Source organism: Cherax quadricarinatus, chromosome 55 (genome assembly GCF_038502225.1).
Source record: "Cherax quadricarinatus isolate ZL_2023a chromosome 55, ASM3850222v1, whole genome shotgun sequence".
Lineage (NCBI taxonomy): Eukaryota > Metazoa > Arthropoda > Malacostraca > Decapoda > Parastacidae > Cherax > Cherax quadricarinatus.
Window position 1 is genome coordinate 24,928,263 of NC_091346.1, and position 24,428 is coordinate 24,952,690.

A 24,428-nucleotide genomic window follows, 5' to 3' on the forward strand; every position below is an offset into this window, starting at 1 on the left:
CAAACTTGCCGATGTCGCTCTTTATGCCCTCATCTATGTCGTTTATGTAGATTGTGAACAGCAGGGGGCCCAACACTGACCCCTGTGGAACACCGCTCGTGACACTTCCCCACTCTGATTTCTCCCCATTTATGCAAACTCTCTGCTGCCTATTTGTCAACCATGCCTCTATCCAGGAAAAAATTTCTCCTCCTATTCCATGTGCTTTAATTTTCCTCAATAGTCTCTGATGTGGGACCCTGTCAAAAGCCTTACTGAAGTCCATATACACAATATCATATTCATTACCATGATCTACCTCCTCAAATACCTTAGTGAAAAAAGTTAATAAATTCGTAAGGCAGGAACGCCCCTTTGTAAAACCATGCTGAGATTCGTTGATTAATTTATGCTTTTCAAGGTGGCTACGAACTGCCTCGGCAATTATTGATTCCATAAATTTTCCCACTATGGAGGTTAGGCTTATTGGTCTATAGTTCGAAGCTAAGGACCTGTCACCTGTTTTGAAAATAGGTATCACATTTGCCATTTTCCACTTATCTGGCACCATGCCAGTTTGTAGTGATATGTTGAAAAGATTAGCCAAAGGTGTGCTAAGCTCCTCTTTACATTCCTTTAGAACCCTTGCATACAGTTCAACAGGGCCTGGGGATTTGTTAGGTTTTAATTTATCTATTTGCCTAAGGACCATGTCACTTGTGACCCTAATAGTGCACAGTTTATTATCGTCCTGTTCTACATAATTTATCATTACTGGAATATCGCTGGTATCCTCCTGTGTAAAAACTGAGAGGAAGTATGTGTTAAAAATTCTACACATTTCCTTATCACTGTCAGTGAGCTGACCCGAGGAACTTTTGAGTGGGCCTATCTTGTCCCTGATCTTACTTCTGTATACCTGAAAGAATCCTTTTGGGTTAGTCTTCGATTCTCTTGCAACTTTAACCTCATAATCTCTTTTTGCTTTTCTAATTCCCTTTTTTATTTCTCTCTTTAACTGAATATATCGATTTCTCAATTGCCCCTCTCCTCTTTTGATTAGCCTATATATGCCTCTCTTTTGACCAATCAGATATTTTAATCTATTGTTCATCCATTTAGGATCATTTTTGTTTGATCTGATTTCCCTATTTGGAACATAATTTGACTGAGCAGCTAGAACTATGCCCTGGAAAGCATCATATCGGCAACCATCACCACCTACCTGACCCTTAGTCAGGTCATTTCAGTTCAGCCCACCTAAGTAATTTTTCAGTCCTATGAAATCAGCCAAGCGAAAGTCAGGGACGGAGACTTGATTGCCATTATTAGGGGAATTCCATGATATATTAAAACTGAGTGATTTGTGATCACTTTCCCCAAGCTCATCATTAACCTCAAGATTATTAATTAGTGTTTCCCTACTGGCAAGAACCAAGTCAAGGAGGTTATTTCCCCTAGTTGGCTCTGTCACAAACTGTTTTAAAAAACAATCCTGGATCGTATCAAGAAAGTCACCTGACTCTAAATTTCCTGTCAAATTGCTCCAGTCAATCTGTCTATAGTTGAAATCTCCCATTAGCACAACATTTTCGTATGTAGATGCCTTACGAATTTCGTCCCATAGAAGTTTACTGCACTCCCTATCAAGATTTGGGGCCCTGTAAATCACACCCAAAATTAGTTTTTCTCGGCCCTCGAGAAGCTGTAACCAAACAGATTCAGTGGCTGACGCTTCTAATTTAATATCTTGTCTAACACAACAATTTAAATTGTCTCTGACATACATCGCTACTCCACCACCTTTCCTGTTGACCCTGTCAGTGTGGAATAATTTATAGCCTTGTATGTGACATTCAGAGGGCATCTCTCTATCTTTCAGATTGAGCCAGGTCTCTGTTATAGCAATAATATCTATGTTTCCTGCACTTGCAATTAATCTTAGCTCATCTATCTTATTTCTTACACTCCTGCTATTAGTATAGTAAACCTTAAGGGAGCTAGTCCCTTGCTGCCCTCTGCTGTCCCCCTTTGTTTGCTGACCTGATCTATTGTCTTTATTTATAACTTCATGCTGAATGCCTTTTATACATTTACTGTTTCCAACCCAAGTGTTGCAACCTGCTTGTTTCCCACACACACCCATACCTCTATCTTCCATCAGTTTAAAATCATAGGCATTTCATCAATGGCCTTCTCAATCGAGTCTGCAAGTGCTACCACCCCAGCCCCAGAGAGATGTACCCCATCCCTTGCATACATATCATGTTTGCCATAAAAGTTGTTCCAGTTGTCAATGAATGGGATTGCAAGTTCCTTGCAGTATCTGTCTAGCCAGCAATTTACACCAATTGCCCTAGACAACCATTCATTTCCTACTCCCCTTCTAGGCAAGATGCTACATATGATTGGGATCCCTCCCTTAGACTTAATGAAATCTATAGCTGACCTGTACTTATCTAGCAGCTCTTCTCTCCTACCCTTCCCAATATCATTTCCACCAGCACTGAGACAGATAATGGGCTTGCTCCCATTACCTGACATGATATTATCCAGCCTGTTGACAATGTCTCCAACACCAGCTCCAGGGAAGCACACTCTATCTCTCATCTTCTTATTCCTATTACAAAAAGCACGGTCAATGTATCTTACCTGAGAGTCACCAACCACAAGAATGCGCTTACCTCCATTAGCAGGGGCAGTTGTACCCTTACCTTCACTGGCCACTGAAGTACATTCATCCTGAAGAACAGAGAAGCGATTTCCTACCTTCAGATCTTCACTCTTAACTTTCCTTACTCTGATGCGCCTTCCATTACTGTGAACTACTCGCCACTTGTAGCAGGTGCTGGGCTGCACCTCACTGCTGGTACCCGTTGCTGCCTCCCCAACTACAGCCTCCTCACAGCGAGAGAGAGACTGCACCTCGCTGCTAGAAGCCTCATTCCCCACAACTCCGGCCACCTCACACTCTCTCCCAGACCCATTGAGGTGGACCTTCAGCCTCCTAATCTCCTCCTGGAGAAGCAAGACCTCCTCCTTCAACTCTCCAACCTCATTTTTTAAAACACTGCAGAAGCAAGCCATGCTTTGTAACCGTCCACACTAATCCCCAAAGCAGCTCAGGGTCTGTGACCTCACGTGACGACTGACCACTGAGTCCAAATGGTCCAAATCGGACTGAGACATCATAAGTTCATTCTCCCCTGTGCGGGTTATTTGTATATAATGTGTATAATAGCAGCGAGTATTGTATATAATTCTGCTGTGAAAATGCTGGCCGACTCGATCTGAAAAAGCAACCGGGTACACTACTCTCTTGTCCCTACCATGATATGAACATTTTCGAAGGAGAGAGAGAGAGAGAGAGAGAGAGAGAGAGCACTAGTTCGTAGCGCTCTAATACCTTTTACCCAACACAAGACTGGAGATTTTGTTTTTACACGGGATATGACATTCCAGGAGGATTGAAGCTTTCTGACACATTTTTTTCTCTGTGTGCGACAAACTTGAGTGAACTAACACACAGGTGCCTATTTTTCTGCTAGGTGGGCAAGGGCAGCAGGATTTTAAAGGCCCGGGGTACGGAAACGCCTTTTGTTTTGTGCTGTGGATTTTCCTGCTGGTTTTGGGAGTTAACTTGTCACTGGTCCCGGTGGGGTGTGTGAGTTTATTTAGGCACAAATACACATAAGCATAGTTACACAAATTTAGGTGACTACAATTATCATACAAAATAACATGTGTAAATAACCTAGGATAGCCCACAGGAGTCAGACGAAGTAATTTATTGCCATAGGGGTCCAATTTTCCCAGGTTTTAGGTGGATAGCTCACCTTTAAATTAATTACATTCAGTTCGTCGTTCCTGTGAACTCATTTTTATTTTTCCCCGACAGATTTGTGCAGTATTTCCAGGCAGGATACAAGGTTGCGGGGCACAATACCTCGTGAGCAGTGCTTGCCCTTGTCTACAATTACAATTGCCCAACACCTGTATTACATTGTTGCAATATAAGATATATATAACACAGATGTCAACCATCAGCCACAACGGAACACCTCTGGCAGAAATCATTAAGTGTGTGAACTTTGCAGCTGTAAAGCATAAAAATCAAAGGCGAAAAGACCCAGAACAAACTCCCTACATTAATCACCCAATTGGTAAGATACATCCTGTCTTAAAACAATCAATGTCATTGAATTTAATGAAATGTTTTTATAGTGAAAAACTGTTATGACGCTATTTTGTATGGCTATAGTTTCTGACAATTACTTGGTGCATGTTGAACATTATTTTACACTTCCATTACTTGCAACCTGTTTGTATGTACATCATGGAATCTGTATTTCTTTTGCAAATTTTTATTTGGGATATAAACGAAAACGGTTAGATTAGGCTTGGTTAGGTTAGATATCGTTTAATTAAGATTAAGTTAGGTTTGGTTAAGTTAAGTTAGGTATCGTTTAGTTAAGGTTAGGTTAGGTAAGGTAAGGTAACTTTTCGTGAAGTTATATAACAACCAGAAAACACCACTCATTTTTTTTTTTTACATTGGGCCAGGTATGAGGGTCACTTTATTGTGTTGTGCCACCTAAATACATGTATTCATTTTCCTCTGAAGGAGTTGGGATGTTTGTAGTTTTGAGGGTTATCTGAGCACTCTGGCAGAGTGATAGGAGTGACTGATGATGAAAGTGTTTTTGTGTTTTGGTCACCCTACCTCAGTGAGAGAAGGCCGATGTGTTTTTTTAATTATTATTATTATTAATACATTTGAGGGCAGTGTGTGGTGCGAATATTATGCAAGATTTTAAGAGCATAAAAATTAGGGTTACTATGTATTAGGCTAGAGTTTGGGCATTTAGGGAAGATGGAGAAGGATAAGATAACTAAGAGGGTACATAAATCCTGGGTTGAAGAAAGGGGTCATCCCACAATGAATTGGAGGGAGGGTGTGAAGGTTTTAAGTTATAAGGGCTTAAGTATTCAGCAGACATGTAACAGCAGTACACGATCAGCCAGGCTATAGTTCATAAGTTGGACTGTGTGTAGCCATTGATAACAGCCTGGTTGATCAGGCCCTGATCCACTGGGAGGTCTAGTCAAGAATTGGGTCACTTGAGCATTGGCCACCAGAATAACCTCCAGGCAGACTCCAGACAGGAAGCATGTTATGGCAGGGTTAGCAAGGACAAGTGGTTTTAGGGATATGACATCCTGTTGGAGTGTGAGCAAGGTAACATTTATGAAGGGATTTAGAGAAACCTGGTTAGCCAGATTTGGAGCCCTGGTGGGGGAGGTACAGTGCCTCCACTCTGAAGGAGGGGTGGGGATGTTACAGTTCAGGGAGCTACTTGAATTACAATGTCTATGCATTTTTGGCAAGACAGCATTTGAATGACTAGGTAAATGGTTCATTTTTAGATAGAAGCTGGCCATTGAGATAAAAAAAAATTACTATTATTAACTGTAACCCTGTACAATACAGTATTAGCTAGAATGCTGCCCCAAAATTTGTGCACATTACACACTTCTCAAACACTATTATGACCAAATTGCAGTCTTGTCTACACTGATATGATGTAACATTATCTTTCAGCTATGTTTACAGTTAAGCTTATATTTTGGGTGAAATCATTTTTCCTTTTTCAGGTGTAGCTTTTCTTCTGGTGGAAGGTGGAATAGATAACTTAGCAGTCTTGCAAGCTGCTGTGCTCCATGACACTGTTGAAGACACACATACTTCTAATGAAGAACTTGTTAGGGAATTTGGCCCTGAGGTAGCTGGCATTGTTGCAGAGGTATGTGAGGAAGAATTTTAGTGAAATTGTTTTATTGTGTTGGATTGGAATATACTACTAATAATATATCTTTTGTCTACAGCTACATGTACAAGGTATACAGGCCTAGCTGACATCAATGGCATGCTACTAAATAGAATGCCCCTTGTTATGCAGAGCCTTTTGGGCAAATTAAGTCAATAGTCCCAGGATATGACCCACACCAGTCAACAACACCCAGGTATCCACTTTACTGATGGGTGAACATGGATAACTGGCATAAGTAAATACCCAATGTGTCTACCCTTGCTGGGAATTGAACCCGGACCCTCACCATGTGAAGCGAGAGCTTTTGCCACCAGGCCATGGGCCACCGTTACTGTATTTGAATATTCCTATCCTCTTTTCTTTTATCATTCATTCTTAAAATATATTTTAAGCATGAATGAGCTATGATGAAAAGCAACTATATTGCTAACATCTGATTAATGTAACTTCCACTAGTGGGACCATCTCACCAGTGACCTTATCATCAAGCTGCTACACCTCACTTTCCAGCATATAAGCCTCTGGCCACTTGCTAAAAGACTGTCTTACTCCAAGTGTGATGAACTTCTCTACTTTGCATACTTCATTTTCCATAAAAGTCCACAAAAGTCATTATATTAGACCTTAGTGCAATTATTTGATTACCACTTTATTGTTCACCACAACTTATATTAGTCCCTTTTATATTATAATTTTATATTATAATTCTAACTTTAAAGAATTACCTTTAAAGTACTACCTACTATCATATTCCCAAGCTCCATTATTTGATCATCACTTTATTTGTTCACCACAAATTATTTTAGTCCCTTTTATATTGTCTCCTTTATTTTAGCTTTAAAAAACTACCTTAGCTCATTATTTTTACATTTGTTAAATAATTCAGGTGCTGTTTTTTTAGCTTTAGAATAATTACTTTGTTTTATACTTAATTCTAACTATAGATTCACTACAAATCTTATGATTACAAGCATTGATCCTGATACCAACCTCTTATTTAATGACTTAAATGATTCAAACAGTTACTGTAATTACTACACAGCAGAACAATCAAAGGCACTTCTCAGAGCCAACAACAACATAACTATCTTTAACTACAATATCAGATCTTTAAGCAAGCATTACGATGACCTCCTAGCATTACTAAATTCCTTGCATGCCAATATGTCCTTCATTACACTAACTGAAACCTGGCTAAAGCCTGATACTACAGATGTCTATGCCATTCCTGGTTACACAGCCATACACAACTGTAGGCCAGACCAACTAGGGGGTGGCACAGCTATATACTACTCAGACCAACTAGAATGTATCACTAATACTTGCACAAGGGATGAACATGGGGAATATATAATAGCTAAATTCAAATCCAAATACCTACAAAAACCTCTCACAGTGATAAACATCTACAGAGTTCCACAATCAAACATTAGCCAATTTAGTCAAAACCTAGGAAGTATGATAACTGATGCACGCATGAACAAAGATCACTTACTACTCTCAGGTGACTTCAATATAAATCTCCTGCAAGACCAAGACCCACACATTACTGAATTCACAAACACAATGAGTAACTGCATGTTGCTACCAACAGTAACAAAACCTACAAGAGTTACGGAGACTAGTGTTTCCCTACTTGACCACATCTGGACCAACACCATATCCCCTTTAAAATCAGGCATAATTACAGATAATGCCACAGACCACTACCCTACTTTCCTCATAACAACTCTTGGTAAAATACCCCAAGACACTACTAAAGTCACCTTCAGACTTCACAATGAGGCAGCCATTAATAACTTCACAACAGCAGTAACAAACATTGACTGGCACACTGAGCCAGAAATCTATACATATATTGACGAATGTTTTAATAATTTTCTAAAAAAAGACCAATACCTCTATAACAAGCACTGCCCTAAAAAAACTAAACAGATGACAGCTAAGAGACTGAACAGTCCCTGGCTAACACCCAGCATTCTCAAATCCATAAATACAAAACACCGATATGAAAATCAGTACAGAATGGGTCACATAACCAGAGACCAAACAAAACGTTACTCGTCATTCCTAACCAGCCTGATAAGAAGGGCAAAAAAACTGTATTATGAGAACAGATTATCCAACTTACGAGGTGATATAAAAAAGACCTGGAAGACCCTATCAGAAATTCTGGGAACAAAAAAGATATCATGAAATAGCGAAATAAAATTAGCAAAATCAGATGAACCCCAACTCCCACCAACAGAAACAGCAAACAGACTCAATGATTTCTTCTCCACTATAGGGCAAAACCTTGCCAATAAAATCCCAAGCTCAGATACCCCACCAAATGACTACCTCACTGGCAACTACCCGAACACACTGTTCCTAGCTCCGACTAACCCATACGAAGTCTCCCTTATTATCAACGCACTAAAAAACAAGGCAGGAGATTTAAATACCTTACCACCCTTTATATACAAAAAAGTGTCACAAGTACTATCACCAATCATTGCAACACTCTTTAACAAATCCATTGAATCCTCCACCTTCCCTACAGCTCTCAAAATAGCAAGGGTCACCCCAATCCATAAAGGAGGAGACCAAACAGAATTGAATAACTATAGGCCAATATCCAATTTACACCCTCTCTCAAAAATCTTCGAAAAATTAATTCATAAACGAATCTACTCCTACCTCATCTCCCAAAACATTCTCAACCCCTGCCAATTTGGATTCAAGCCTAATAAAAATACTAATGATGCTATTATACACATGCTAGAACATATATACACTGCAATAGAGAAAAAAGAAGTCCCACTGGGGATCTTCATTGACTTACGTAAAGCTTTTGATACAGTTGACCATGACTTGCTCCACGTAAAATTGTCACACTATGGTATTAGAGGGCACTCCCTCAACTACTTCAAGTCATACCTCAGCAACAGAAGCCAATATGTGTATGCAAATGGGGCAAGCTCTTCCGCTCAACCAATTACAGTTGGTGTCCCACAGGGAAGTGTCCTTGGCCCTCTTCTCTTTCTCCTATACATAAATGACCTACCAAATGCTTCGCAATTACTCAAACCCACACTTTTTGCAGATGACACTACATACGTCTTCTCTCACCCGAGCCCAGTCACGCTAGCCAATACTGTAAACACCGAATTACAGAAAATATCTACCTGGATGAGGACTAACAAACTTACACTAAACATTGACAAAACCTACTTCATTCAGTTTGGTAACAGAGCTACAGATGTACCTCTTAACATAACGATAAACAGATCACCTATCACAAAGCTAACAGAGGGAAAATTCTTAGGAATCCACCTTGATAATAGACTCAAATTTCATACACATATACAACAAATTTCTAAGAAAATTTCCAAGACTGTAGGCATACTATCAAAGATACGGTACTATGTTCCACAGTCAGCCCTCCTGGCCCTTTATCACTCTCTTATTTACCCCTATCTTACCTATGGAATTTGTGCATTGGGCTCAACAACAATTAACCATCTCAGACCACTAATTACCCAACAAAAGGCTGCAGTTAGAATGATAACAAATTCTCACTACAGGCAGCACACTCCACCAATATTCAAAACACTCAACCTACTCACCATACAAAACATCCATACTTATTACTGCACCTATTACATACATAGAACACTTAACTCTGATATTAACCCTCCCCTCAAACATCTCCTTGCCAACCTCAACAGAACACATGACCATAACACAAGGCACAGATCACTCTTTGATGTTCCTCGTGTCCATCTCACGCTATGCAAAAACTCAATGCACATAAAAGGCCCTAAAATCTGGAATTCATTACCTGTAAATATAAAAGAAACACTACCTGTTTATAAATTCAAGTCTCTTCTCAAAGATCACTTACTCACTCAAAACCAAATAAATACTGAATAACTGAACCTTATAAATTGTATATCCTATATGTTACTCACAATTATATCACACAAATGTTAAACCTAGGACCCAATCTAACTTCGTTATTTTTTTAAATACACTACCTAACAGAATACTCCATTCGACTGAATGTACAGCAATGCATGCAACCATATGACCTGTCTTTGTAATACTCATTTGTGCTTTATAGTTATCTGTTTACAATAATGTTTTATCACTGATTTCATCATTGCTTAGTTAATCTTAATTTAATTTTAAGCCAGCCCGTAATGCTATGCATATAAGTGGCTTTGGCATGCTGCTCTTACCTGTATTTTTTTGTATCTCTGTATGTATGCTAAAATTACTAAATAAATAAATAAATAAATAAACAAACCATACCCCGGCCGGGATTGAACCCGCGGTCATAGAGTCGCAAAACTCCAGCCCGTCGCAATCATGTCATTACGATTTCGTGAGTCAGTTCATTTTCCATCAGTGCTGATGTCTCTAATTGACTGATGAAACCTGCAGCACAGGTAAAACTTTTCATCAGTAAAAATAACTAGCGTTGTCCATGTGTCTTACTCTTCATATAAAGTCAAAGAAGGACATGAAACACTAGATCAAGCCTATGGCTTTTAAAAGAACAAAAAGACTAGTACCTGCAAGGCAGTTATGAAGAAAAAATAATAAAAAAAAAACAGCCTTGCCTAACTACTGCCTTTTCACAGAACAACAAATGTTAATACTTATAAGACGATTAAAAAAAAATAATCTAACCTAACTAATAAAAGCTTGATTAAAGTAGATATAGCACACAAAATAAAAATAATAACCAGCAGCAAAATGGAGGAACATAAAATGTTTTGCAAAGCAGACAATACTAAGAGCAAAAATATTAAAGATAGATTTAAGGCAAAAGAGATGGAAGAGAAAAGTTATGAACTAACTAAAACTGACTGACTAAACCTTAGCAAAAATGAGCACTGGAGGCAGAAAAGGCAAGCTTTAATTTATGTAGCTCCAAGATATGTTGCTCCATTTAACTCGGGATGACTTATTATTCCATGCCTCTATGTATGCAGCATCAAAATTACTATTCAGATTGGTATAAAACTTTGTGTTCAAGTTCATCTTTTAGAACTTTATAAAGCAGGAGATTTGTATCAAACTTAGTAATCTTGGCAAACTGTTGTATTTTCATATGACCCTTTACGGTTGTAGGATAGTTATGCATGTTTGAAACAGTATATATGTTCACTATGAAGACCAAGCATATATATCAAAAGGATGTAAATACAGTCATAAGTGTGTGTATTTTAAAATACATATGTTTGGTAAGTTATTGTATTACTCTTCACCTAGGTTACTGATAACAAGAGCCTGAGTAAGGAAGAGAGGAAAAGACTTCAGATTGTGAAAGCACCTTTAGCATCTCAAGAGGCTAAACTGGTTAAACTTGCAGACAAATTGTACAACTTGCGTGACTTGGATCGAGCCACACCTTTCGGTTGGACACCAAATAGAGTGAATGAATATTTTCACTGGGCAGCTAAAGTAGTTGCTGGCTGCAGAGGTACCAATGATTTCCTTGAAAAAGAGTTAGATAAACTCTTTGCCAAAAGAAAGGTAGCTATATAATGTTAAAAGTAAGTACAAGTATGCCTTGTATAATCATTGTCAAAAATTTCCTCAGGGATTTCTTTTGCCATTTGGGTGACTATTATACTGTACTAAATAATCCAGAACTCAATGATTTTAAAATTAATACATGTATATACTATATATATATATATATACTATATATTTTTTTCAACATGTCGGTCGTCTCCCACCGAGGTAGGGTGACCCAAAAAGAAAATACTTTCATCATTCAACACTTTCACCTCACTCACACATAATCACTGTCTTTTCAGAGGCACTCGGATATGACAGTTTAAAAGTCAACCTCCAAAGTGCCAATATCCCAAACCCCTCCTTTAAAGTGTAGGCATTGTACTTCCCATTTCCAGGAGTCAAGTCCAGCTAACCGGTTTCCCTGAATCCCTTTACAAAATATTTCCCTGCTCATACTCCAACAGCTTGTCAGGTCCCAAAAGCCATTCATCTTCATTCACACCTATCTAACATGCTCACACACTCTTGTTGGAGGTCCAAGCCCCTCACCCACCAAACCTCCTTTACCCCCTCCCTCCAACCTCTTCTGAGATAACCCCTACCCTGCCTTCCTTCCCCAGTAGATTTATATGCTCTCCAAGTCATTCTACTTTCTTCCATTCTCTGTAAATGAAAAGAACCACCTTAACCCTTTCAGGGTTTTGGACGTACGTACTAGTACGGCTTACGCACCAGAGTTTTTGACGTACTAGTACGCCTAAATTCTAGCGCCCTCAAATCTAGTGAGAGAAAGCTGGTAGGCCTACATATGAAAGAATGGGTCTATGTGGTCAGTGTGCGCAGTATAAAAAAAATCCTGCAGCACACAGTGCATAATGAGAAAAAAAAAACTTTGACCGTGTTTTTGGATTAAAACAGCAACTTTGCACTGTATTTTCGTATGGTATTTATTGTTGTGTTCTAGTTTTCCTGGTCTCATTTTATAGAATGGAAGACATATTACAGAAATTGAGATGATTTTGACTGGTTTTACAATGAAAAGTACCTTGCATTTGAGCTCAAAGTAGCAGAAATGTTTGATTTTTACCAAAGTTCAAAAGTAAACAAATCATGCTAAGCGTCCAATACACATCAACTGGTGAGTCTGATATTCTTTCACAAGTGCGCCGGTATTATTTATACCATTTCTATACTAATGCAGTAGTCTGCATAACAGTAAATCTTCTATTTTTTGTGAGAATAAAAAATTCAAAGTGGAAAGCAAAAGAATGTAAGAGGGGCATGGGGATGTGACTGATGAACAGAGGAAATGTTATTTTAGTGCCAGGAATGTCTTTCTTGTTTATTCTGGACCCTATTTGGAAATTGGCATCTTTTGAAATTTGTGTAAAATTGGCAAAATTGCTAAATTCTGACCACTGTATTGGATAGCTGAAATCGGTAAATGGGTGGTTTCTTGTACTCATTCGATAGAAAAAAATGAAGTTCTAGCGAAATAGTTACGATTTTTGTCGGCTAGTACACTGGAATTGGCCAAAAATAGGGCTCAAAGTGGGCAAAATCGCCGATGCGTAAACACCGCTAACTTCGCGAGACCATAATTCCGTAAGTTTTCCATAAAATTTCATACTTTTGGTGTCATTATGATTGGGAAAAGATTCTCTATCTTTTCATAAGAATTTTTTTTTTTTTTTTTTTTTTTTTAATTTGAGAAGGCCTGGGGACCCTGAAAGGGTTCACAGCCCCTCTTCAGCCCTCTGACTAATACTTTCAGTAACTCCACACTTCCTCCTAATTTCCACACTACGAATTCTCTGCGTAATATTTACACCACACATTGCCCTTAGGCACGACATCTCCACTGCCTCCAGCCGTCTCCTCGCTGCAGCACTTAAAACCCATGCTTCACACCCATATAAGAGTGTTGGTAATACTTTACTATACTATACTCTTGTACATTCCCTTCTTTGCCTCCATGGATAACGTTCTCTGTCTCCATAGATACCTCAACGCACCACTCACCTTTTTTCCTTCATCCTTCATAAATCCATCTGCTGTTAAGTCAACTCCCAAATATCTGAAAACATTCACTTCTTCCATACTCCCTCCCTCCAATGTGATATTCAATTTTTCTTTATCTAAATCGTTTGATACCCTCATCACCTTACTCCTATCTATATTCACTTTCAACTTTCTACCTTTAGACACCCTCCCAAACTTGTCCACTAACCTTTGCAACTTTTCTTTAGAATCCCCCAAAAGCACAGTAACATTAGCAAAAAACAACTGTGCCAACTTCCATTTTGTATTTGATTCCCCATAATTTAATCCCACCCCTCTCCCCAACACTCCAGCATTTACTTCTTTTACAATCCCATCTATAAATATATTAGACAACGTTTGGAGATGGCCGAAAAAAAAAAAATGGTGACATTACATATCCCTATCTAAGACCTATTTTTACTGGGAAGTAATCTCCCTCTCCTACACGCCCAAACCTGAGCCTCACTATCCTCAAAAAACTCTTTACAGCATTTAGTAACCTACTACCTATTCCATACACTTGCAGCATCTGCCACATTGCTCTCCTATCCACTCTATCATATGCCCTTTCTAAATCTATAAATGCAGTGAAAACTTCATTTATATTAATTTTAGCATTTTATTTTTCATGTAGCCAATTTGTTCATTACCATTGTATTCTGTCAAGCTTTTAAATAGCTTGATCCGTATTACAAAAATGTATAATGTGTATAGGTTTGCTATTTTTATCCACTTTATTGTTTTACCGCCTCTTACTGAACTTCCCTTCAACTTGTCCAACCTGTACAGTCTTCATATCTACTAATAGTACATGTCAGTTGTAATGATTTTTTTCTACATGCTCAGTCCATTAATGAGCATTTGATTTAAACCATTTCAACTTTACTTAAAGCATGTGTTCATCTCGTGCTTTTCTGTTCACTACAGTATTCAGATTACTCTCAAATTCAGTATGGTAGGTCACAGACGTAGAATGTCCAACACTTGCAATTTTGGCACTGTGGAACCAGTATAGTGGTTTAAAAAAAAAAAAGGTTGATATGCAATTTCAGCAATAATAAATATTCAGATATTAGTTTACATAATGTTTTCTTTTTCATCAAATGCATTTAAAGGTTGTGCATATTCATTTGTTTGGTAGGGATTGGTCAAGATTTACAAATTTAAAATTCATGATTTTTATGAGTGAATTTACATTTTTCTGTTTACAAAATATATTCATACTTTATTTCATGAATGTATATTATTATTATTATAATAAAAAAAAGTGCTATCATGAATGTATAGAAAGCTCACATTTGTTGAGAAGGATTGATGAAGAAGTATAGATTTAATATGTCTGAGTTTCTTAAAGTTGAATCGCTATAAAAACAAAACTTTTTTTTTTTTTAACCAAATTCATTGGTATTTTGTGTATGTTCATTTTATGCTAATATGAAGAGTTCATGCTTTTCATAGAGCATGGTTAAGAACTATAGAGTAGACATTTACTGTGTGTTGTTCTGCTGAGTTATGGTCACTGCTTCTACATGCTGCTCTCATGTTTGACATGACCAGCGAGTGAAATACGGACAGTGGAAGCTTAGGCAACAAACTCCCTCTCAGTTATTCCTACCACTGCCTTCTTACATAGCAGTGAAGAAGTGAGTATATGTAAAGAACCTCAAGTTAGGTATGATGCAAGCGAGAAGGTGGGAGTGAATAGGAGAGCAAGAAAGTGAGAGAGGCAGTTTAGCTACTGCCCATTCCTACACATCATCCCATTCTTCCCACACCAACACACCCGGCCACAGGATTGACGAAGTGGTGAGCATATATAAGATGTATTGTGTTAAATACAATGCGAGTGAGGGTGACAGTAAATAAGAGAGCGAGAATGAAAGGGAGGCAGTCCAGCTGCTCTCTGCTCCAACACTGTTCTGTACTACGTGTTATTGCTTTGTATGATTTTATTTTTTTTTTTAACACCCGCCTTCTCCCACCAAGGTAGAGTGACCCAATGAAGAAGTAAAAAGTTTTTCCTTTTTTCACATTTAGTAATTTATGCAGGAAAAAGGGTTACCATGTATGTATTAAACCTTTATGTACTACAGTATTTGTAAGTAAAATATTAGGTGAATATTCTTAGTTAAAAAATGAAAGAAATTATTTTTTTTTTTTTTTTTTTTTTTATCACACCGGCCGATTCCCACCAAGGCAGGGTGGCCCGAAAAAGAAAAACTTTCACCATCATTCACTCCATCACTGTCTTGCCAGAAGGGTGCTTTACACTACAGTTTTTAAACTGCAACATTAACACCCCTCCTTCAGAGTGCAGGCACTGTACTTCCCATCTCCAGGACTCAAGTCCGGCCTGCCGGTTTCCCTGAATCCCTTCATAAATGTTACTTTGCTCACACTCCAACAGCACGTCAAGTATTAAAAACCATTTGTCTCCATTCACTCCTATCAAACACGCTCACGCATGCCTGCTGGAAGTCCAAGCCCCTCGCACACAAAACCTCCTTTACCCCCTCCCTCCAACCCTTCCTAGGCCGATGTGATGTGATAAATTATTATGGCTTGGGAAAACATCTTGGATTACAACATGGATTAATGGGAAACTAGGTTCTTAGTTCTGAATAATCAGTTTACAAACATTTTTGAACAATGCATTAATTCATAAGTGTGATACCTACTGTATTAGTTGTCTATATTTAGTTGAGAGTACTTGAAAAATTGAAAGTAATCATATTTGTTTTAAGGAATGAAAGGATAGATGCAATTCCTTGGATCAAGAATGCTTCACTGGTATCAAGGCACTCCCCTCCTTGTTATTAGTTTGCTATTCTTGTGCATGAGCTAGTCAAGTCTAGTGTATCCTTCATCTACAATCCTCTTCATCAGTTATCAGAATATATTGTACATCATGTTCATTGATTATCATCATGGAAGAGCACTAAACCCATAAGGATTATACAGTGCCCATTGGGGGGGGGCAGAAGGCATTCAGGTTTAATTTAGGGAATTGGAGCACAGATCCAATTCCCTAAATCAAAGAGTCCCTCACCAGAATCAAGGACCTTCCCTTGAGGGGCATGGTCATTAATACAAAGCCTATTCTCTAAACTGCAGATTTAAAATTTACTAGCATGTTGACATCAGCAGCATCCCTTCCTTGTTCAACACTTCCTGTTTATCACTTACTGTACCATCATTATTATAATTATAATCATGGGGGAGCGCTAAACCCGTAGAATCATACAGCGCATGTGGGAGGGGGATGGAAGGTATTCAGGCTCAATTCAGGGACCTGGAACACAGATCCAATTCCCTAGATCAAGAGCCCCTCACCAGCATCAAGAAACCTCCCTTGAAGGGTACTGTACAATCAAGGGAAAGAGGTGCATTGATTCCAGTGAAGAGCTATTTATTCAAGAAATTAGAGCTATTCTTCCCTTCCTTGGTTCAAGCTTAATTACTTCAACTTTCCAGGCTCTATATGACCCCTGTGAATGTGGAGGGAATGCTAAACCCATAGGGGTCATACAGTGCCTGGGGATATAGGAGACATTCAGGTTTGATCCACATGCATACTATACTGATGTTATCCAGCAAGTGTTTACAATGGACCCTGGGTAAAGGAGTAAGGAGGAGTGTTTGGAGATGGGTGTGGGCTGGGAGCAACTCTAGGGATACCTCTCTCACATCATGTAAATTGAGGTACAGGGGGCTGAGGAAGGAAGTCAGGTCTAGTTCTTTAGATCAAGAGCCCCTTACCAGCATCAAGGAAAGTCACTTGAGGAGCCCCTTGAATGTAATAACACTTACCAGTGTTGTGCTTTAGAGTGCAGTTCTAATCACTAGCAACTATTTATTTCCCTTTAGTTGTTATAGTATTATCTGTACTCATATGCCATATAAACATACAACAATAATAAGAAGTTTGTGTAGATTATATCATATAACAATATGAAATGGAGGGAAGAACAGTTACTTGTAATATTTATATTTTTCTAATTGCTTTATTGTGGAATGTCAGGTTTATAATCACCGTAAGTCAAATAAATACTTTATACACTCATGACTGCAGTTTTTTTTTGCCTCATACTTACTGATCTTTCACTTTTCTTCTCTGAAAGCATTAAGAAATAAATTAAATTATATATATTGTATATCATACAGGTTGTCTCTTGCTCTCTCTGAATTTGTTGTTATAAGATATACCATTTCTGTTGGCAATTCCACGTATGCATTATGTACATTCCTCTTAGGCGATTGGTGCAGTTCACAAAATGTTTCAAAAATTATGAGGATTATTATTATTAGTTTAGGGAAAATGTTACACTCATAAGGGTCGTAGTGTGTCCAAGGAATAAGAGGCAATCGAGTTTGAGCCAAGAAAGAAGAGGGTTAATGAGGGGCTCTTGATCTAAAGAATTGAGCCTATGCTTCCCTTCCTTGAGTCAAACCTGAATGCTTCCTGTTCCACCATGAATGGGGAGTAAGATAACTCAATATGGGTAAAGGTAAATAAAGACAAACCACCCTTCATACATAAGGAAAATTACTACGGTATCCCTAGCTGTCTTCAAGAGGAAACTTAAGGAATTTATCAAGTCAGTGCTAACCAGTTAGGTTGTGGTGCCTATGTTGGCCAGCCCTAAGAGCTTGGTTAATCAGTCAATTATTATTATTATAATCAAAAGAAGAGCTAAGCCACAAGGGCTATACAGCGCTGCAGGGCAGGAAGGAAGCAAGGGCATCAGGTGGCAAAAGGGAGGTGGATGAGTAATAGGTTACGGATAACAGCGGGGCAGTGGATGGTGAAAGGGTAAAGGGCAGCAAGAGACTGAGCTAGAAAGGGCCGAGGGGAGTGTGAAAGGTATCATCATCAGAGTTTGTGGAGTAAATCAGTCGTTAAGAAGTCAATGAGAGAGTCAGGATTAAAGGAAGGTCCATCAGCAAGAAGGGAAGGTAAAGAGAGAGTAGTAGAACGAAGACGATGTTGGAGGTAAATTCTGCGTGCTCGTTGATAGAGAGGGCAGTCTAGTTAATCAGTCAAGAGGTCTGGTCTGGGGCCCAACAAAGGAATTATTATTATAACCAAGACTGTGCTAAACCCAATCCAAGGGAATAGACTCCTTGAACTGTTTACAGGTAATTGAAATATATTTTTCCTAATCCATAACTATAATTCTTTAAAGATATGTGATCATCTTTCTACTATGTAATGCTCTTTTCTTTATCTTTCTTGTGTAATTTCTACACACATCATTCCCAAATATTTTCAGTTTGTCTGGCTACATCCAAATATTTGTTGTTTACAGTATCAGTTCTTGTTTATGATGTAAGGTAAACAAAATCTTGTACTTTATTCTCTCACCTCAATCAGACCATTTTTTAAATTTACCTTTACTAACTTAACATAAATTCTGTGTTGTTTGTAGAGCTTGTTTACCCATTTAAGTAGTGCATACTGTATCTTAAATTTTCAACTGTTACTAAAGAACACACAGTCTTTTCATCCAGCTCTTAGCTTGCCTCTAGTCCCATCATGTTCTCTCTGATCTTTTTGTGTGAATACAGTACAGTATAGTAGTATACTCGTGGAAAAACTAAACATGTCGAGGCCATACAGTACACGGTGACTGGGAGGCAATCCAGTTTGGTCTAATAAAGTAGGTAATATTATTTAAAACATACACTAAACCCATAGAGGGGTATCTCCAATTTCCTAGATCAAGAGCCCTTCAGCATTCCCCACATCCACAACAACATTTATTGCATCTAAGTTTGATTCTGATAATCATGAGTTTAACTGTATGAACAGAAAAGGCAGTAAATTTTAGGTATTGATTCAGAAATAAATTTGTAGCTCATAGAATGGGTGGGATTCGAACCCATAATGAGCTAGTTCTAAAACTAGTAGGCCAGTGGAGTAGTTTTAGGATTGGCTCTCTCCACAGGTTCAAATCCCACCCATTCCATAAGTTTGTGATTCGTAAATAAAATACAGTATAACTAAAAGAACTTTAATTTTTCTTTTCTTGTTGCATCATAAAATACTGGACTACAGAAATATTGTAACTACCAGATACAAAAATTGCAAATTAAATAGGTATTATTTTAGAGTACAGCCCATTACTGACAAAGAGAGAGAGTGAGAAGTGGGTGAATATTAAGATTACAAAAATTTCCTGTCCCCAGAAGAAAACCTGTCATTAAGTTGTTGGGCTTTCTTTAAAATATTACTTTTTTGTGCATCATCAAATTTATTCACATGTAGGTCTTCCTCCCGACTAAAGGGACGTCTCTCCTTTGATCTGGACTTGGCTTCCTTTTCCTGGTACATAACAAGAAAAACTTCATTATCTAATGTATTTTGCTTACATAGCACAATTTATTTGTAAAATAAAATCATACTCTATATCTTTTCAAACATTTGCTCAACATAAGAGTTACTGTTTATATAAGAATTTAAGACTAAAAATAATTTTTTTTTTAACACGCTGGCCATTTTCCACCAAGGCAGGGTGACCCAAAAAAGAAAGAAAAAAAAAACTTCCCTCATCATTCAACACTTTCACCATCAAGTAAATGAAAACAGTTAAGCCTAACCCTTTGTACCCTTCAAGGAGGGCCCATATATTTCAAGTGCTCTTGATATGAGGAACTGTAGCTGCTTTGGTGCCTCACTGTTAAAATCTGAATACAAGGAACAAAATAAAATTATTATAATCAGGGAAAGCACTAAATTTGTAAAGCATTAGGGAATGGGAGACAATCAGGTTTGATCCAAATAAAGGGAAGATTGGTTCATCTCCTTGGATCAAGAGCCCTTCATAAGCATCAAGGGAAATGGGAAATAGGCTAAAAGTGTATGCATTATTTCTAAACTACACTTGCTTTAATTTTAGCTACTTTTTTTCTCTGGTGTAAACTCCACTTTGACTGTGCAGTGCTAAATGATGAGAGTTCACCTTTTTTTTTTTTTTTTTTTTTTTAATAAAGCCAACAAATTTTTGCAAAGGAATATTTGTAAAAATCTAATGAAGATAAGTTTTTTGAGTGCTAATACATGTAGATCCTGAAAAAGATATTTAAGCATATAATGCAAACACAATACCTATATTAACTTAGGGTCATAAATGTTTATAAGGCCTGAGTGAGCTTAACCCTTTCAGGGTCCAAGGCCCAAATCTGGAGTCACGCACCAGTGTCCAAGAATTTTCAAAAAAAAAATTTGTTATTTTTTCTTATGAAATCGTAGAGAATCTTTTTGTGAAGGTAATAAAACAAAAAGTACGAAATTTGGTGGAAAATTGACGAAATTATGCTCTCGCGAATTTTGATGTGTCAGCGATATTTACGAATCGGCGATTTTGCCGACTTTGACTCCTATTTTAGGCCAATTACATTATTCCAATCAACCAAATTCTTAGCTATTTCACTAGTATTACTTCTATTCTATCGATTGAGCACAAGAAATCGCCAAGTCAACTGTTTCAACTACAAAATAAAGTGATCGGAAATTGTTAATTTGGCCAATTTAACACAAAGTTCAAAATATTCCAATTTCAAAATAGGGTCCAGAATAAACAATGTAGGCATTCCTGGCACTAAACTAACATTTCCTCTGTTCATTAGTTATGTTTTGAGGCTTTACAAATAAATTCCATTTTGATTTTTTATTCACATAATGAATTTTTATTCACACCAAAAAATAGAAGATTTACTGTTATGCAATACTGTAATAATTGTATAAATATCATTACCATATTTGTGAATGTATATTAGACCCACCAGCTGACGTGTATTAGATGTGTGAGGTCGTTTGTTTACTCTTGAATATCGGCAAAAATTTAACATTTCCGCTACTTTGAGCTCAGTTTCAAGCCATTTCCAGTGCTAAAACCAATCAAAATCATCTCTATTTCTGTAATATGTCTTCCATTCTATCAAATGAGACCAAGAAATCGCAAATACAACTATAAAAAACATACGAAAAAACACTGCAAAGTTGCTGTTTTAATCGAAAAATCATGATTTCAGTTTTTTTCTCTCATTATACACAGTGTGCTGCAGGATCTGTTTTATGTGGTGCACACATACCACATAGATGTATTCTCTCATATCTAGGCCCAAATGTACCACTCACAGTTTATCAGAGTGAGCTGAGCTCATGGCGTAGATCTACGGTTTGGACACTCACCGTAAAGCCGTAGATCTATGGGACGGACCCTGAAAGGGTTAATATTGAAGCCAAAGAGCTGGAACACATCTACAGCATAAAACAAGGGACACTTGATACATCAAGTGGGACATTAACTATGACCAAAATATGAAGACAATCAACTAATATGGCAATTACCATTACACACATACCAAAAGTAAAAAAAAAAAATGCTGAAGCAACTTTGCCATAATAAAAATATTCACTAGATACCTTTATTTTCTTCTTGTGTAAGTCAATAAGGGGTTCTGCTCTTTTACTGCTGTTGTACTCTTTCACTTTTTCCAAAAGTTCTTTATCTCGCTGGTTGCTGGCAATATCTTCAGGAGTTATTACTGGCTGTTCTTCTTTTATACCCAGCTGAAAAAGGGACAGTTTTAGAAATGTACCACTTAACAAAAAAAAAAAAAAAAAAGGCTTCACACTCAGAATACCAATAAATATTTTAACAGGGAAATAAAACTAAATGAAATAAAAAGTCCAAAACTGAGCTACAAAATGAATCCCAGAAAAAAATATAAGTTATGAAGAAAAGCTATGCCATCATTGTCTGAGTAGGAGGAAGAAGAAGAAAAAAAAAAAAAAAAAAAAAAAAAAAAGACATGATAGCCACATTTTGTAAAAGATTAGAAAGGATACTGCTGAATAGAAAGGGAAAAATTTTCAAGACCATGAACAGAGAACAAGAGGATGGTTTATTTTTGGTTAGATTGTTAGAGGATCATTAAGACTGCATATCTGCACTCAAAGATACTCGAACCCTTTCAGGGTCCAAACCCCTGATCTGAAAATTGCTCTCAGGGTCCAAGAATTTAAAAAAAAATATACAGTGGACCCCCGCATAACGATCACCTCCGAATGCGACCAATTATGTAAGTGTATTTATGTAAGTGCGTTTGTACGTGTATGTTTGGGGGTCTGAAATGGACTAATCTATTTCACAATATTCCTTATGGGAACAAATTCGGTCAGTACTGGCACCTGAACATACTTCTGGAGTGAAAAAATATCGTTAACCGGGGGTCCACTGTATATATACATGTATATTTTTTCTTGTGAAATGATAATCGTTATCCGAAGGTAATGACACCGAAAGTACAAAATTTGATGGAAAACTTATGGAATTATGCTCTCGCAAAGTTTGCGGTCTCGGACACACTGGCAATTTTACCCACTTTGAGTCCTATTTTAGGCCAATTCTATTTTTCCAGTCAACCAAACTCTTAGCTATTTCACTAGTATGCCTTCTATTGTTTGAGCACAAGAAATAAAACATTTAACTATTTCAACTACCCAAAAAAAATGATTAGAAATTGGTAATTTGGCCAATTTCACACAAAATTAAAAAACTGCCAATTTATAAATGGGGTCCAGAATAAAAAATGTAGATATTCCTGGCACTAAAACAACATTTCCTCTGTTCATCGGTTATGTTTCCAAGCCTCTCCTACATTAAACGTGCTTTCCATTTTGAATTTTTATTCACACAAAAAATAGAAGATTTACTGTTATGCAGACTACTGCATAACAGTAACAATTTAAAAAATAATGTCAGTGTATTCTTGAATGTGTTTTAGACTGACCAGTTGGATGCGTATTGGACGAGTGGCGTAATTTGTGTCCTCTGGAATATTGGCAAAAATCAAACATTTCCACTACATTGAGCTCATTGTTAAGCTACTTCTAGTCTTAAAACCAATGAAAATCATCTCTATTACATAACCCCTTTTCTGAATGTAAAACTATAGTTATTCTCCATAAAATGTATTTTTTGTTAATATTTTTGGGTGTCTGGAATGGATTAATTGGATTTACATTTTTTCTTATGGGAAATATAAACAAAAAATACATTTTATAGAGGATTATAGTTTTACACACAGAAAAGGGATTATGAAATTCGAGGGTCCACTGTATATCTTTCATTCTATCAAGTGATACTAAGAGACCAAAAATATAACTATAAATACCATCCAAAAACACACCGCAAAGTGGCTATTTAAAACCAAATACGTACACGGTCACAGTTTTTTTCCCCATCATGCACTGCACTGCGCAAGATTTTTTTTATATGTTGCACACTCAATGCAAAGACCATATCGAGACCCAAATTTACTGCTCACTACTTATTTGAGTGAGCTAAGCTCATCACGTAGTTCTACAGCACAGACCCTGAGCTCAAACCAGAAGTACTACAGCATGGGCCTCAAAAGGGTTTTAATAAAGAAAATATGGATTAAAGTAACCTGTCAGTATATACACACACACAGAGATATACACCTCTGAGTGTATATACATTAATGGAAAGAGAGATGCAGAAAGGATCACACTGTAGAGAGTTCTTCACAGAGTGGTAGAACAATGGAATAGGTTACAGGAGGTAGTAATTGCTACAACCATGTTAAATACATAATAATTCTGATAGAATAAATACCTGAGATGAGATATTAAGTTAAGCTCTGCTCTTGTATTTTTTTTTTTTTTTCAACAAGTTGGTTGTCTCCCACCGAGGCAGGGTGACCCAAAAAGAAAATACTTTCATCATCATTCAACACTTTCACCTCACTCACACAATCACTGTTTTTGCAGAGGTGCTCAGAATACAATAGCTTAGAAGTATATACGTATAAAAATGCACAATATATCCCTCCAAACTGCCAATATCCCAAACCCCTCCTTTAGAGTGCAGGCATTGTACTTCCCATTTCAAGGACTCAAGTCCGGTTATATAAAATAACCGGTTTCCCTGAATCCCTTCACTAAATATTACCCTGCTCGCACTCCAACAGCTCGTCAGGTCCCAAATACCATTTGTCTCCATTCACTCCTATCTAACACGCTTGCTGGAA

General features: G+C 37.5%; 2 protein-coding genes across 11 annotated transcripts in view; one reads left to right on the top strand and one right to left on the bottom strand.

The window, feature by feature from the left end:
• The first annotated feature begins 3,380 nt into the window (after positions 1-3,380).
• Positions 3,381-15,673, top strand: Mesh1 (Metazoan SpoT homolog-1). Its single transcript, XM_053791447.2, has 4 exons — positions 3,381-3,508; positions 3,878-4,142; positions 5,635-5,783; positions 11,073-15,673. The coding sequence occupies exons 2-4, from the start codon at positions 4,013-4,015 to the stop codon at positions 11,346-11,348; spliced, it is 555 nt and encodes a 184-aa protein (XP_053647422.1). The 5' UTR covers positions 3,381-3,508; positions 3,878-4,012; the 3' UTR covers positions 11,349-15,673.
• Positions 15,674-19,367: 3,694 nt separating this feature from the next.
• The window catches only part of LOC128698969 (GPALPP motifs-containing protein 1), a 42,461-nt gene continuing 37,400 nt past the window's right edge, over positions 19,368-24,428 (bottom strand). For all 10 annotated transcript variants that reach the window (XM_053791434.1, XM_053791435.1, XM_053791436.1 and 7 more), the window contains 2 exons: positions 21,796-21,942; positions 19,368-19,692 (listed from right to left, as the gene is read on the bottom strand). In XM_053791434.1, the coding sequence (XP_053647409.1) occupies positions 19,534-19,692; positions 21,796-21,942 (306 nt within the window). In that variant the 3' untranslated portion in view covers positions 19,368-19,533. The remainder of the gene's footprint in view (positions 19,693-21,795; positions 21,943-24,428) is intronic.

What these genes read in the sequence shown, in the direction of transcription:
- Mesh1 (XM_053791447.2), top strand. Translation starts at nt 4,013, where the DNA reads ATGTCAACCATCAGCCACAACGGAACACCTCTGGCAGAAATCATTAAG. An exon ending in CTACATTAATCACCCAATTG is followed by an intron (nt 4,143 to 5,634) that starts GTAAGATACATC and finishes TTCCTTTTTCAG; the next exon opens with GTGTAGCTTTTCTTCTGGTG. An exon ending in TAGCTGGCATTGTTGCAGAG is followed by an intron (nt 5,784 to 11,072) that starts GTATGTGAGGAA and finishes CTCTTCACCTAG; the next exon opens with GTTACTGATAACAAGAGCCT.